This window comes from Microcebus murinus, chromosome 7, assembly GCF_040939455.1.
Source record: "Microcebus murinus isolate Inina chromosome 7, M.murinus_Inina_mat1.0, whole genome shotgun sequence".
In the NCBI taxonomy this organism is placed as follows: domain Eukaryota; kingdom Metazoa; phylum Chordata; class Mammalia; order Primates; family Cheirogaleidae; genus Microcebus; species Microcebus murinus.
Window position 1 is genome coordinate 36,606,379 of NC_134110.1, and position 16,899 is coordinate 36,623,277.

General features: G+C 42.3%; 1 protein-coding gene across 3 annotated transcripts in view; it reads left to right on the top strand.

The window, feature by feature from the left end:
* Window positions 1-16,899, top strand: part of ADCY8 (adenylate cyclase 8) — a 235,585-nt gene that overhangs the window by 167,626 nt on the left and 51,060 nt on the right. For 2 of the 3 annotated variants that reach the window (XM_020289021.2, XM_020289023.2), the window contains 2 exons: window positions 12,740-12,941; window positions 14,949-15,038. In XM_020289021.2, coding sequence (XP_020144610.1) covers window positions 12,740-12,941; window positions 14,949-15,038 — 292 coding nt within the window. The remainder of the gene's footprint in view (window positions 1-12,739; window positions 12,942-14,948; window positions 15,039-16,899) is intronic. The other variant, XM_020289022.2, reaches the window with a different exon arrangement.

The following is a 16,899-nucleotide window of genomic DNA, read 5'->3' on the forward strand; positions in this document are numbered from 1 at the left end:
TAACATATTTACATATTAGGGAATGCAGTTGCTAGGGGAGACAGGTAGTGGGTTGGGGTCAAAAGTCCTCTCAAAGGATTTCTAATCTATCCAGGTGAACAAACAGGTACAAAGCCTTTCAGGAGCTAACTTCTAAGTTATAAGAGGTAGTTGTCAATTAACAGAGGTATAACAAAAGAAGTATAGTGACGCTATACTTCTTTGATTAGTAATTGTGGACTTAAAGGTAGACAGACAGGAGAGAACAGGAAACCCATCTCTATAAAAACAGGTTGTTTATAATCACCAGGTGCATCTCTGGGCAAAGGGCACTCATTGTCTCCGGCTCCCATCCCGTGGGCCATGTTTGCCTTGTCTTGTCTTTCAAGACACAGGGAAGCTCACAGATTTTGAGATACTAGGAAGCCTTCCTGGAAATCATCCCTACAAGAGATTTGAGAGCTCTCCCATGATAACAGTCTCTAATAAGTGACCAGTGAGTTCACATATTCCTTCAGGGCAAAACCCTGTAAACTCCTGTTTCTGTCTTTAATATAGCAATATTGGGTTATATAATAAAATAATGGTCTTGTGAGCTACATCTCATTAATTCCCCAATCATATTTTCCCAAAAACTTTCTAAAAGTTCAGGGAGGTGTTTTACAACAAAATAAACAACAAAATATATTGATAGCAACCCCATTCTAAGCTATGATAAGAAAAAAGAGAATAAAAAGTAGAATAATATCCTTATAGCCATTAAAAGCACTCCAAAAGGACATGCCCACAAAATATATCAAAACATTAACCTATCTTTCAAGAAGAGCTGAAGCACTTAGTGTGATTCAAGACATTAAATAACCTAAGTCAGAATTAGGAACACTTAGAAATTTGGCAAGAGAGCTCAGAAAAGAAATAGAAATAAAATAAAGACACAATTCAAAAAAGAAGACTTAACAAAATGGAACATAGAGCACATAACACAGCAAATAATGACTTAAGAGAGAGAGAAGATGAAAGAAAGAACATTGTTAAGTCAAAAAGAAAATCAACAAGACTGACAGAGCCCTCTTTCCCCCCTTACCACCACACAACCAAGGATCCAAAACGCTAATCATGTATTACAGCTGAAAGAGCTGTGAGTTACAAACGCTTTCTGAGGAAGAGTACTTAGGGAAGTCCAAGCCAAGAGGGAGAAACAAGGACACTAGAGGAATCTGAAGCTGCCAGTACATATATTAATAGCTACAGCAAACGCTAAACATAGCCCAACCCCAAGCCAGATTAACATAAATCCTCACGGTAAAGATCTATTTACATCAGTTTCCATTACCTAATACAATATGACTGGTTTTCAACAGAAAATTACAAGGCATGCCAAAAGGAAAGGAGAGACAAAACAACCATCAGAATCAAACTCCTCTACAGTAGATGTCAAAATTATCAGACCGGGAATTTTAAATAACTATCGTTAATATATTAAAGGTTCTAAGAGAAGTCGACAACATGCAAGAAGAAATGTATGATACAAGCAGAGAGATGGAAACTCTAAGAAAGAAACAAAATAAAGCCAAAGGAAAGGCTACAAATCAGAAACACTGTAACAGAAATAATGATGCCTTTGATGGATGCATCAGTAGACTCAGCGGGCAGAGGAAGTAGTCAGTACACTTGAAGAGAGGTCAATAGAAACTTCCCAAACTGTAAGGCAGGGAGAAAAACGAATGGGGATGGGGCCCGTGTAACAGGTCAAAGCATCCAAGAGCTCTGTGACAATTTCAATAGAATAAACATGTGCATAATTAGATTAACAGGAGAAGAAAGGAGAACTGAGCAAAAGAAACAGTTGAGGTAGTAGTGGCCAAAAATTTTCCAAAATTAATGATAGACACCAAACCACAGACCTCAGGGGTTAAGCATTTTGGTTAAATAACCAAGCAGGATAAACACACACACACACACACACACACACACATTCACACACACACAAACACAAAGTATATTCAAACTGCAGTAAACCAAAGACAGAGAGAAAATCTAAAACCACGAGGAAGGACACCACCTTATCTACTAAGGAACAAAGATAGGGATTACATCATACTTTTTGTCAGAAATCGTGCAAGCAAGAAGAGAATGCAGTCACATAGTTAAAGTGTTGAAAGAATAACCATCAACTTAAAATTCTGTATCCTTCATAAGTGAAGAAAAAATAAAGACTATTTTAGACAAATGAAAACTGCATACTCAGCAGAACTTCTCTGCAAGAAACATTAAAAAGAGGTTCCTCAAATAGAAAGGAAATCATATAGTCAGAAACTTGAATCTCCATAAAGAAAAAAAATCATCAGAGAAAAAATAAATGAAGTTAAGTAAGATGGGTTTTTTTCTTATTCTTAGTTAACCTAAAATATAGCTGTTTGTTTAAAGCAACAATGTTAACAGTGTATTTGGTGGTTATAGATATGGGTAAAAGTGAGCCGAATAATAGCAATGTGACAAGGGACTTGAGGAAAGAATTGGGAATGCTTTGGTTTAAGGTACCTGCATTACACATGAAATGGTGTATTGTTATTTGAAGTTAAACTTAAATTAATTAAAAATGTATATTGTTGGCCGGGCGTGGTGGCTCACGCCTGTAATCCTAGCACTTTGGGAGGCCGAGGCGGGCGGATTGCTCAAGGTCAGGAGTTCGAAACCAGCCTGAGCGAGACCCCGTCTCTACCAAAAATAGAAAGAAATTAATTGACCAACTAAAAATATATATACAAAAAATTAGCTGGGCATGGTGGTGCATGCCTGTAGTCCCAGCTACTCGGGAGGCTGAGGCAGTAGGATCGCTGAGCCCCGGAGATTGAGGTTGGTGTGAGCCAGGCTGACGCCACGGTACTCACTCTAGCCTGGGCAACAAAGTGAGACTCTGTCTCAAAAAAAAAATAAAAATAAAAATGTATATTGTTGTAAACTCTTGAGTAAACACTAAAAAAATTAAAAAGAAATATGATTGATATGCTAAGAAAGGAAATAAAATTAAATCATGTAAAATGCCTCATTCAAATCAGACAACATGCAAAACAAGATGAACAAAGAATAAATGCAATGGACAAAAATAATGACAAAGATGATAGATAGGAATCCAACTTTGAAAATAATCACTTTTAGATGTTAATGCTATAAACAAACCAATTAAAAGGCAGAGCTTATCAGAGTGAATAAAAGCAAAACCAAACTACGTGTTGTCTACAAAAAGCCCACTGTAGACATTAAAACTCAAATAAGTTAAAAGAAGTATAGAAAGATATACCGTGATACCACTAATCAAAAGAAAGCTGAAGTAGCTATATGAATTTCAGACCAAGCAGACTAAGAACATGGAAAATTATCAGAAATAAGGATGGAAATCACATAACCATAAAAGGGCCAATTGTCCAGGAGGACTAGCAAGATGAACATTGATGCACTTAACAAGAGAGTATCAAAAGACAAAAACTGATAGAGCTGAAAGGAGACATAAATAGTTGAAGACTTCAGCATCTGTCAGTAATTAATAGATCATGCAGGCAGGATGCTATCAGTACAAAAAAGAGAGGAAACTGTATCCCCTGATGGAAGAGCATGATACCATGCACAGTCTGACCAGAGTGATAAAGCCTGAATTTTAGCAGCCCCTGGATCCACCTTTCAACTCACAGGAATTAGAGAGGGCAGAGGACGCTGGATGAGTACACACCAATAAAATCCAGACGGTGGGAAATACTACAGGTCAAAGGCACATATTCTTCAGTAAATAGATTGTAAGGAAAATAAAGGATAAAGAGAGAAGTTATAGATTTTAATATTTAAAAGACAAATTTAATAAAGAATGAGTGAGGCTAAACTCTAGTGCCCATGAATGGATGATAAAACTATAAGGAAATGAAAAGTGATTAAAATTGGGGTTGGGAAAGATAACTGTGATTGGGACACACTCGTGGATGAGTTTTCAGTGTGCCCTGCAAAGTTTTGTTTCAGGAATTGAATGGCAGTTACAAAGGTAGACACTTTATGACAACTAATCAAGCTATACTTTTGTAGGTTTTCTTTATTTATGCTTCATTTTACAATTTAAAAAAGTGTTATTGGGGGAGGCCTATGTACTCCTGCCAAATGTGAGCTAGGAATCCTTCCACCAATAACCGCTGAATGCTTATTATACACCAGATCTGTTCTAAATCCTGGGAATACATCTCTGAACAAAAAAGACAAACAAACAAATAAAATCCCTGCTCTCCTGGATGTTATAATCTGGTGGAATGAGACAAATAATTATTGTAATATGTATGTATCTGTCTAGATGTGTATGGTATATACATAGCTACTTATATTCTATGTATGTATTAAAAGATACATACATAGATATGTATATGCCACCCATGTATATAATGTAGATATGCATATGCTCTGTGTGAAGACATGGATATGCTATGCAATGAATCAATCAGAGAAGGATACCAGGGAGCACCAGGAGAGAATAAGTTTCCTGGCTACCCAAGAGCCTATGAGGACGAGGATCCCAGGAAACAGGATCTTAGAGTGGTGGGCTGTGAGTGTTGGTGGAGTCTTGCTAGATTCACCCAAATTTCCTGGACTACCTCCTATCAGTGGGAATGTGTGAGCCAAGAAGGGCATGGCTGTAGCTGGACTCCTAAGCACAGGACATTGACATTCCCAACAAACATCTGAGCACCTACTATGTGCCAGTTTGTGCTGGACAATGGATTTATATAGTCAGGGTCCCTGCCATCATAAAGCTTACAATCTAGTGGGGCTAAAAGATGATTAGCTGGGCAGATATAATATAGGGCAAGCATGAGGCGGGATGGGATGTGGAGGAGTGGGATGAGGAGAAGGGATCGGGGAGGGCAGCCCAGGGAACGTGATAGCGATGGCTCAGCTGCCTCTAGAAGTAGCTCACCAGGTCATGGAAGATCACTGAGAATGTTCTGGAAGATAGGGGTTGTGAGCCTGTAAGAAGTTGTGACTGGTTGGCGGAGAAGACTTTATGGAAGCATTTTAATCAAAGAAGATATGTGATCAGATTTGTGTTCAGAAGGATCACACTGGCTGTGGACAACGGACAGGACGGAGTGAGATCTGGAGTTAGGAAGGCCAATCAGGAGGTAATTGCAAAAATCCAGGCAAGAAATAACAGAGACAAGAGAGTGAAAGTGGGGTGGACAGCACGGGAAGAATCTGCTGGATATTTAGAGCAGAGAGTTGGCCATTCCCATGACTGACAGGACATGGAGGATGAGAGACAGGGAGGTGACCGGATGACCCTGAGGGTCTGGACTTGGACTGGACAAGAGAAGGTGTCACTGTCTTCCATGCATGGGAAGTGAGCATTGCACTTCCCAGCTGGCCTGGGCAGTTCCTGTCCCAGGTGGTGTAACCCGGGAGGTGAGCCAGCGGCTACAGTCTGATTCCTGGGTTCAGGGGAAGAGACCTGGGACCTCACCCAGCAGCTAGTTTGAAGAAGTCTCTGATTCTAGGGTCCAAGCTGAAGCCCATAACTGAAATACAGCCAGTGCTCCAAACTTATTTGCTTAGAGAAGAGGAGAAGCTTGACAATGAAGGAAACTATGAAACTGAACTCTGACCAGACAATCCACATGTTGTGGGAATTGAGTGCCCCATTTGCTCCAGACATAGCAAAAGCTTTCTTTAATACGTGCTGGTTTCCTCTCCAACTCATTTTGTTTCTGATTGATGCTTTGTGACTAAACAGATGGCGAGTGCCTTTCACTGGTATTTCTTCTGTCACGGATTTTTTCAGGAGATGAGGCAGTCTCTACTCATATGACCACAGCTAATTCCCAGACCCGATGCAAAAATTAATGGACCCTAGCAAAGAAAGGCAGTGCTTGCCCAACTCTTTCCTTTAATCTCCACATGCACACAGATGTTCCTCTCCAAGAAGGGTAAACTGAGGGAATATTTAAAAATACCCTTTGCAATTATAGAACAATACACCTAAGTCTGCACACATGATGATGAGAGAGATGGGGGGGGGAGGAAAGAGGGAGGGAGGAAAAGAGAGAGGTAGTGAGCAAGAAAGGGAGGAAAGAAAGAAAGAGAGAGGAAGGAGGGAGGAAAGAAAGGAGAGAGAGAGAAAGAAAGAAAGAAAGAAAGAGAGAGAGAGAGAGAAAGAAAGAAAGAAAGAAAGAAAGAAAGAAAGAAAGAAAGAAAGAAAGAAAGAAAGAAAGAAAGAAAGAAAGAAAGAGGGAGGGAGGAAGGAGAGAGAAAGAAAGAAAGAAAAAGAGAGGGAGGAAGGAGAGAGAGAAGGAGAGGAAGGAAGGAAGGAAGGAAGGAAGGAAGGAAGGAAGGAAGGAAGGAAGGAAGGAAGGAAGGAAGGAAGGCAGGCAGGCAGGCAGGCACTGAGTCTTATTATTTTCTGTGCATATTACTGGCTGTATCTATGTAATCTATGTATTTAACTTTTCTGAAGCCTTTGTTTTCTCATATGTAAAATGGGAAGAATTATGCCCACTTTTCAGAATTGCAGTAAGAATTAAATTAACCATTCCCGTTTTTGTTAAATTCTGGTTCCCTTCCCCTTTCGGAGCCATAGAATTTTCATCTGTTGAAAGGGCTAAAAATATCTACTTTGCAGGGTTATTGCAAGGGCCAAATACACTATGGCACTCACAGACTCTTTGCAGATTCTAAAGTGTCATCTTTCAGTATGATCTGAGTTTCTGTTTCCTATTGTACCACGAAATGCTATAGGCTGTTTACTCACCCCCACTTATCCCTGCTTTCACAGCAAATGTCAAATCATGATATCAACCCAAACTCTTTTTTAAAGGCAGACTGCAGAGGATAATTAGAACTTAATGTCTAGAAATTATTTGGGTAGAGCTGTTTGCAAATCCCTTGTCATTCTTTTTGAGACTCGATTTCAGAAATGAAAGGTTTCTTTGCCTCTTATGTGCACCAACAATGCAAAAGCAAATTGAGAACCTCTGGATGCCTGAGTAGCTCTATAATTAGATAAAATTTACAATCTGATGTATAATCTTTATGTGTGAAGAAATAAATGAATGCCGAGGAGCTGCTGCAGAGATTTCCAGAGGAATTTTATATGCAGTGCCAGTACCTCACTTAAAAAACCTGTCTTATAATTAATACGTTTCCCATAGATCTTTGAAATGCCTTTGGTTTTCTGAATTTCACCATGAACAGAGAAAGAGAACTAATACTTCTCTGAGTTCTTATTTTACTGCTTTATTACTTTATTTAACCTCCTTTAAAAGGCTGTAAACTAGCAGAAAACTTGGTTCCTAAAAAAAAAAATAAAAGGCTGTAAGCCAGGCATGGTGGTGGGTGCCTTTAGTCCCAGCTACCCAGAGGGCTGAGGTGGGAGGATGACTTGAGCCCAGAAGTTTGAGCTTGCAGTGCTCTGTGATTGCACCTGTGAACAGCCACTGCACTCCAGCTAGGCAATACGGTGAGATCCTGCCTCTAAAAAAGTAATAATAATAATTTCTCTTAAAGGCGGGCTTAAAAATTCTGGTTTTACAGATGAAAAAATTAAAAAATGATGCTCAAAAGAGTTAGTTACCTTGCCCAAGGCTACGCTACTGGTTATGTTTTGGAACTGCAGGTCCAAACATACAAGGCTTTGATCTTGCCACAGACTGTACTGCCTGTCTTTCACATCCCTTTTCCTTTTTTAGCAAACCCAAAAGGAAGTCATTTAAAACCATGTCAGGGGTTCAGGTGGGTTATCGTCTCATACGGCTGTATGCCCAGCATGCATACGGGCCAGCACGCCCTGATGGCCCCCAGCCCCCAGAGAGTATGCACAAAAGCCCAATAATTAAATGGGCAAAAAAATATCTGTTTTATAAATTTCCAAACAAATGAAACTATGATACAAGCTGGAATACATAATGTGGCTAAAATCAACAGATTTCTATCTTGAATCTCTTGAATCTCTGCCTGCCCCCTGGACCCCACTTTTAAACTCCAGTGTGAGACCCTACCATTCTGATGCTGGGAAAGACCAAAATAAGGCACACCCGCCAGTGCCAAAGATGAGTGAGTCTGCCCTAAGAAGGTGTCCATCTGTGCCCAGAGCCAGAGCTAGCAGACCTGGGCTTCTTTTGAAGGAAGAGATGGCCAGGCCTCCTCCTTTAGGGCAGATTAAGGCTCTGGCGTCTCTCTCATCCCAGTGGATGTAAGAGGAAGAGAGGACAAGTGTCTGAACTGTGCATAACCACTGACCTTTAACAGTGACCCTCCCCGCCAAGAATAGTGAGGTCCACTGAATATCCCACGTGGGTTGTGCGTTAGCCCTTCCTCGTTCCTTGGTGAAGACACAGTAACCAGGTAGAGAGAAAGTCTGGGAGTGTGGGTGGGAGGTCTCTTCCCTATGAAGGCTGGTGAGGAGATAAACCAAGTCTTCTCTCCCCACAAAAATCATAAGCCAGTGGATATTTATTGAGCACCATCTGCAAACACAACCCTATGCCAGATGTCATGGAAAACTCGAAAGCAAAGCTGACCTTTGCAGGATGAACAGGACATACCCCAGGCTGCATATAGTTCTGTATGGCCCAGGCCACAGAGTGCAGAGAAATGAGAGAGAGAGAGAGAGGGTAAAGGCAGGAGAGAGAGCCAAGAGCAGCCATGCAAGCCCTGTACACCGTGCTGAGGGCCATAGACTTTATCTGGATGGCAGTGGTGGCCATGGGAGTCTGAGGATCCTGCCAAGCAGCTTTCAAAGTTGCCTTTACCTTGTTTGCTTCTGCCTTACACTTTGTTTTGAGCTTTTTTTTTCAATTTTAGGCATTTCTTTATTTTAAAATATTAAGGGGATACAAATTTTGTTACATGCATACCTTTTATTATACTTAAGTGGGGGCTTTTAGTGTGCATATCACCCAAATAGTGTTCATTACCAACAGGTAAGTTTTTACTCCTCCCCCTCCCCCTCCTCTCTTCTTGGTTTCCAATATCCCTTACATCTCTTTGTGCCCGTGTGTGCCCATCAATTATCTCCCAATTATTAATATTAGAGAGTACATGTGGTGTTTGTTTTTCCATTCCTGAGATACTTCACTTAGGATAATGGGCTCCAGTTCCATCCAAGTTTCTGAAAAGACATTATTTCATTCCTTTTTATATCTGAGTGGTAACTCCATGGTGTGTGTGTGTGTGTATATATATATATATATATCTCACATTTTCTTTATCCACTCATTAATTGATGGACACTTAGGTTGATTACATCCACATCATTGCAATTGTGAATTGTACAGCGATAAACATTAGAGTGCAGGTGTCTTTTTGATAAAATGACTTCTTTTCCTTTGGGTAGATACCCACTAGTGGAATTACTGGATCTAACAGTAGGTCTACATTTATTTCATTGTGGAATCTCCCCCATACTGTTTTCCGTAAAGGTTGTACTAATCTGCAGGCCCACCAACAATATATAAGCATTCCTTTCTCCCTGCATCCATGCCAGCATCTGTTGTTCTTTGACTTTTTAATAATGGTCATTCTGACAAGGGTAAGGTGGTATCTCATTGCCTTACACTTTAAAACAAGACATTCTTATCTTTGATGGCTGCCTCATGTTATTGAGACACACCAGCCATGGAATCGGCCCCTTCTCTCATGGGACTGCCTGACAAAGCGATCCACCTGTGTTCTCTTTCATTCATCTCCCCTGATGCCCAGGAATAATGGTGTGTTGTCGGGGAGTGTTTTTCCAGCCTGGTTGGAGGAAAGCTTCCCATCTGCCTAGAGCCCTCTGGGAACTTACTGATGCACAAACCTTCTGTTCTTATACAGAACTCCCACAGAGAGTTCTTGTCAAGGTGATCTACAAAATCAAAATTGTGCGAGTGAAAAAACAAAACAGAAACCAAACTCCTGACAATGATAACTGGGGCTGTGGGAGGAGTTGCTTTCCAGCCTTCATGTTTCTTGACCACACAGAGGGAGTTGACATTCTTGATTACTCCCTTCTTGTAAATTTTTCCCCCCAACACCTGTTGCCATGGTGCCATTCACTTCCGCTATCCTGTCTATCCAACCACATTTCCTAAATTCCCTTTGCTGCCTTCTCTTCTTCCAGCCCATGAGTTTATCCCAGAGCTTCATCTTGGGTCCTTTCACTTCTTGCTGTGCACATCCTCCTTGGGCAAATGCCTCCACTCCCATATCTTCAGCCAGCACCTATTCCACCCAGCCCAAGCTTCACAACTATCCTTCTAGCTATCTAGACATCTAGATATTTCCCACTGGATAATCTGCAAGTACCAAACATTCAACTTGCCCCAAATCAACTTCATCAACTTATCTTCTATACAGATTGGCTTCTTTCCCTGTGCTTACCAGTTAAGATAGTAAAAACATTAGTGCCATCCTTAATGACTTCAGTCTCTCAAATGCCCCCTACACACACATACAAAACACATATGAAGATTACCCCACATCTTTCCCTGCACCTCCCAATTATCAGTGCTGTTGGCCAGGCGCAGTGGCTCACGCCTGTAATCCTAGCACTCTAGGAGGCTGAGGCAGGTGGATCGTTAGAGCTCAGGAGTTTGAGACCAGCCTGAGCAAGAGCAAGACCATATCTCTACTGAAAATAGAAAGAAAATTAGCTGGACAACTAAAACTATATATAGAAAAAATTAGCCGGACATAGTGGTGCATGCCTGTAGTCCCAGCTACTCGGGAGGCTGAGGCAGGAGGATCACTTGAGCCAGGAGTTTGAGGTTGCTGTGAGCCATGATGATGCCACAGCACTCTAGCCCAGGCAACAGAGTGAGACTCTGTCTCAGAAAAAAAAATTATCTGTGCTATTGTCCTACGTTCTTCCCTTGTCAACTCATGCCTCAACTATTTAAATCTTCTTCCAAACACTTTTCTTCTTCACTTCGTCCTCCACCTCCCACCACAGTTGTCGTGCAGATCTGGTCACGTCCTTCCCTGATTAAACATTGTAAACATCCACACACTGTCTACAGAACAAAGCTCCCTAGCATAGCAAGTATTGAGCCTTTTCCCTGCCGGTCCCACAGCCTTGCCATCCGGGTTATTGGAAAACTCTGAAGACTGGTCGCTTTCATTCTTCTGATGCTTTGCTCATGCTCCCCACTCTTTCCTACCTAAACACTGTCTCTTCAATCTCCGACTCCCAACCCAAATGTCAGCTCTTTTGTGAAGCTTCCCTTGGTTTCCTTTTTTATTTTCCAAAAGATGGCTGTTCATAGCTCTTTATAGGTCACAGCATATTATATAATAGTTCATCATTTATATGTCCATATTCCACTGGGGATGATGACTTTTTAGAAGATGGGGAAGATGTATTTTTGGCCCTGGCACCCCTACTGCCTGCCACTGTGCCTAGGAGAAGAGTTAAATGAATAAATATCATGATGAAACCACAGAATCAAAAAAGATGACTGCAAACATAGGGGATATATTACTCACCAAAGTGATTCGAATAGCAGAGCAGTGTGCCGGAGAAGACTTTAAATCCTAGCTTTAACACTTACCAGCTGAATGGCCCCTGGGAAGTTGCTTCCCTCTGAGCCTTAAATCTTCATCTGAAAAAAAGAGAGATCAAAAGACCTCTTAGGTTTGTTCCAAGGAATGAAAATGAGATATTATATATGAAGTGTTCAGCATAGTGGCTAGAACATAGTCAGAGCTCAATACATTATTTATACTAGTGTTATTAATAATAAATAAGAAATTTTCGGCAAAAGGATAGTAGAGATAGTGTTAGGAAAGTGGATCCAACTTTATTCACTAAATACATATTTATTGAGTACCAGCCAATGACAGATATTAAAGTCAGGAATTAACATCAATTTATAGAAGAAGGAACATATTTAAAATCTCTCACCACTCCTGTCAAGGTACCCTTTAACACCTGCATTAGTTTGTGGAAAAGTCAGAGATGCCAGTGTAGGCCGTAAATGGCTGGACACAGAACAGAGAACAAGGGGTGAATTCCTAAGGAGAAGCAACATGCCTAATGATGCATTGGTTCATAATGAGAGGAAGCAGTCAAAGATCACTCCAGAGATGGAGTTTTAGATCACAAAGTTGTTGAAAACATCCTGAAACCCAGCATAGGTGTGCAACAGACACAGGCTACTGCAGAGCTTTGGTAAGAGCTTCAAGCTCAAGATGTAAAACTTGGAGTGATGTGGAAGTCTTGGATGAGTATGAGTTCTCCTTTATCCACTTCTCAAATTGCATACAGCACATTCCATGCAAACCATAGTAACCACTAACAAAACTGAGCAATGCCAAGTCAAGTTTTTCACATCCAGGTAGATAGAGAGGGAAAGTTTCATAAAACCTACCTTGAACAGGAAAAGGCATGTGGGTTTGTCTCAGGGCCAGAGTACTGAGATAACACTCCAGTGGTGTGTTGCCCTGGCAGCAGTTGCCTAGTAAGAAAATTCAATGGTAATAAAAAGAGAGAGAAAATGGGCAGGAGCAAGAAATCAAGCCAAATATTTGATGTTCTTTGCAAAGTTCCTTAATAGAGAGAGTATTCCAGGAATGTATGTAATTTTTAATATCTCTCCTGCTAAAGCTCTTTTCTTGAACAAATAGAACTTTAGAAGAATTTCTGGGTGTGGGTGCAAAGGGTAGGAAGGGAAACCATGAACACGATGGCCACCGCTGCTCAGCAAGGGGGGGATCAGATGATTGACGCCCTGTGACATTCTGTGTTTCCCTGCAGAGTGATGCCAATGACCATCCAGTTCTCCATCCTGATTATGCTGCACTCAGCTCTGGTCCTCATCACCACGGCAGAGGATTATAAGTGTTTGCCCCTCATCCTCCGGAAAACTTGCTGCTGGATTAACGAGACCTATTTGGCCCGGAACGTCATCATCTTTGCATCCATCTTGATTAATTTCCTGGGTGCCGTCCTCAATATCGTAAGCATCCCACGTCCTCCAATCCTGTGGTGTCCAGCGTGCAGTCAAACACTAAGAGTTTATGGAGCGAGCCTACAGCTTCTTGCATTGCCCTTCCGTGGTACCAGTAACCTTCATGTGCCTGGTCCAGCCCCAAGCTTAGAGACAGAGAAGAAAGATGTGGCTACTGCCAGAACTGTTAGAAAATTGTTAGAAAATTGTCTATTTCCCAGCAGGAGAGGTTATTTGCTCCAAAGGAGCTTCAAAAGCCCTTCAGTTTCTGTATTTTCAGTAGCCAATCAATTATATCACAAATCACAGTCACCATATATTTATTAAGTACCAGTACCTACCTGCTATGTGCCATGCACTGAAGGGGGAGCTTTGCACGTATTTCGTATCTAATCCTCACATAGACCCCTTGAGGTAAGTCTCGTTATCCCCACTTTATGGCTGAGGAAACTGAGGCTCAGAGACATGAAATAACTTGCTAATAAGGTCTGTCTGACTCCATGACCTATGCTCACTCTAATATGCTAAATTGTATCTCTGGGAGTGGGAGCAGGGTGGGGGAAATGGGAATAAAATAGCTGCCACTCATTGAGCACCTACTATGTGCTACAGGTAGGTATTATTGTCCCCATTTCATGGATGAGGAAACTGCATTTCAGGAAAGTTGAGTTTCTTGCCTGTGACTCTCTAAGAGTTTATATGTGATGTGACACATAGGACTCAGATGAAATTCCAACTGCCATGATATTTATCACTGTTTTAATTTGGTGACCCACGTTTTGATGGTTTCATTTTCTCTATAGAATGGTACTTTGGTAGCTCTAGGTATTTTCCATGTATATACAAATAGTCTGTATTGTCCATGACTCAGGCAGCTACTAGATCTCTGAGGTGATTTATCTGATTCCAGGTCTTGAACTTGGCACATTAAGAGAGGCTAGTTGAGACATCATCTTGTGGCTGAATCCATCACTGCACTCTTTGGGCCTGAGGGAGGGTCCCCAAACTATAGACTTCCACAATCATTGGTCTGTGACTTGGAGGCTTAGACTGCCTGAAATTCACTGTCCAAATTGGCCCAGTAACCACCTTGCTCAAGTTCTGTGGTTGTCCTTGTAGTGAAGGACTCTGTGGAAAATGAGAAAGAAAATGAATATTTTATAGATTATGACAATTGAGATGGAAGTGCATAGGATCGTTGACCACAGGAGTGGTGGCCAGGATCTCAAGTCTTGATGACGAATGAGATGTTTCCTGCGTGCAGGATTTGGAAATAAGCCCAGGGACTGTGGGCAGCCCTGCCACAGTGGTGTGGTAGGAAGATCGGAGCTTTTGGAGTCAGATAGACCTGCATTAAAACCTCAGATTCACCCATCACAGGCTCGGTGACTCTGGACAAGTTACTTTACTTCTCAGAGTTTCATATTTTTCGGTTGTAAATTGGGGATTAAAAATCGCAGCGACATCACAAGGCGGTCGTGAGGCTTTTTTGTACAGTGTCTGGCACAGAGGAGGCATTTGGCCAAGGGTAGTTATTCTTCTCTGAGGGTCACAGAATCCCCAGCAGCAACTTCTGTCGTAGGGAATGCCCGTCCCCCCAGTGCTAAGAGTCTTTCTGGAAAATGTGCAGGTGCCTCAGATCCTCCCAGCTGTTGGTCTGGAGACAGGCTGTGCACTTACCCCAGACCTCTTCCCCTGCCATGTGGTCCTCTCTCCTGAGCTCCATGAGCACGTTCCAGTGACCCGAAGTGACGGGGCCAAACAGAGCTGTCTGAACCCGGCTTCGCGACTGGCTTGCAAAGCTTTTTCTGAGCCAGTGCTTGTTTTCTAAATAAGAGAGATCGAAGCTGGCACTTTATTCTGAAATCAAGCCCCCCTCTAGGACCCCGTCCCCAGGCTTCTGCCGAGGCCCAGCCGCCGATAGCACACCGCTCCGTTTGCAGCACTCACACTGACTTTGTTGTTCCTGTGTTTTTTGTTTTTTGTTGTTGTTCTTTTTTTTTTTTTAATCCGCAGCTGTGGTGTGATTTTGACAAGTCGATACCCTTGAAGAACCTGACTTTCAATTCCTCAGCTGTGTTTACAGATATCTGCTCCTACCCAGAGGTATTTATTTACAAGCTCCCTTGGTGAGAGTTGGACATAGATATCTCTACCAGCTCCAAACAAACAGGACTGGCTGAAGGGCCTTAGAAAGTACTCAAGAGGCCTGTTCTCCTTCTTCTGCCTCTTCCTCCTTCCTTTCTTCTTCTTGCCCTTTTCTGCCTTCTCTTCTTCCCTTTTATCTTCTGCTTCTCCTGTCCTCTTCCTGCCCTCCTCTGCCTCTTTCCTGTCTCCACCCTTTCCTCCTTTCTCTCTCCCTTCCTCCTCCCTCATTCCTTCCTTCTTCAACTTCCCCTCTGTCCACTTCCCTCTTCCCCTTATCTCTTCCTCTCCGACTCATGTCCCCTAACTCATCTGTGAAATCATGTAGCAAAATAGCAGAATGTGCAGCTGTCTCTGTTATCAGGCAGAGAGGAAGGAGGGAAGGAAGGAAACAAGGAAGGGAGGAAGGAAGGACACAAGCTCTTGAATTACAGAGGCAGAAAGCCACAACTAAGTGTGAAGTGGTACAGGGAATGCCTGAAGCACCCTAGGGTCAGGAGGCATCCCACGCGACTCCCGAGATCATAAAGTGTGTCTCACTCTCTCTTGGTCACAGAGCCACTGGTCTGTCCCTGGGCCTCAGAGTCAGCCTGTGAGGTCTGGTAGTCATGGCCCAGACCTTCACATATTGAGGTAGAAGTTCCAGGTCAGGAGTTAGAACACCTGGGGTGTCCCGTCAGACCCCAGCCAAGCCTGGATCCTGAGGACTCCGGGTAGACTTTTGTTCTCTAAGTGACTGTCACCCTCGGAGATCCCGTCCAAAACATGGATGAAGAAGAGTCTCTCTGTAGTCTCTTCTAGGCCTGAGAAAGGGTCTGAGAAACATCCCAAGCCCGTCCCTCCACTTGCCTGTACAGAGCACCTAGTTGACATGCATGACCTCATTAAATCGTCCAGATGAATGGGGTAGAGGCCTTTACTATCTCCATATAACAGATGATAAAACTAGGGCCCAAAGAATTTGTTCAGTGCCACTTAGTGCCACTCCTGCCTGGCCTCCTTTCTTCCTCACCTCTTTTCACCCTTCCTTTATTCTGTCCTCCCTTCCTTGTCTTTTTAATTCAGTTATCAAGGCTTGGTACTATAATTTGAACCACATCTGCCTGATTCTTGATCCTAGTCCACTTCCTAGAGGAGATATGTTTCCTGGGACTTCCTCCTACCTAGGAACCTGAAGGTGTGCCATACTCTGTGGGATAATAGCTCCCAGAGAACTTCTTGGTTTGGAGGGAATGGGGAGTGTCCCAATTTGGGGGACAGCTAGTAGCCAAGATTGGATAGTCAGAGCTAGGCAAAAGCTGGATTTCACTTCAACTGAGCCTCCTCGCTTGCTAGCAGTGCAACCTTGAATCTGTTCTTACTCTCTCTGAGCCTCAGTTTCCTCATCTGTAAAATGGGAAAATCAATACCTTATTCACATGGCTATTGTTGAGTTAAGTACTATGTTCTCATGGTGCCTGCCTAGATGAATTAGCAAATGTTTACTTCCTAACGCGTGGCATCTGACATGAAGTAGATGTTCATGAATTATTAATCCGTGCCTACATGTCACTCTCAATCAACACCGTATACCCTCAGTCCCACACAGGAACTCCCAAACACTGGACCCTGGCACTCATAGATTTACCAGTCCTGAGAAAGTGATGGGTAAGCTTTCTAATCACACAGTTTCATTCCAGTGCCTCAGTTTCCTTATCTGTAAAATGAGGATAAAAGTAGTATCTTCCTCTTTGGGTAGTTATGAGGATTAAGTGAATTATCTGTGTAAAGTGTTTAGAGCCACACCTGGCACAAAGTATCTGCTCATTAAATGTTAGCCATG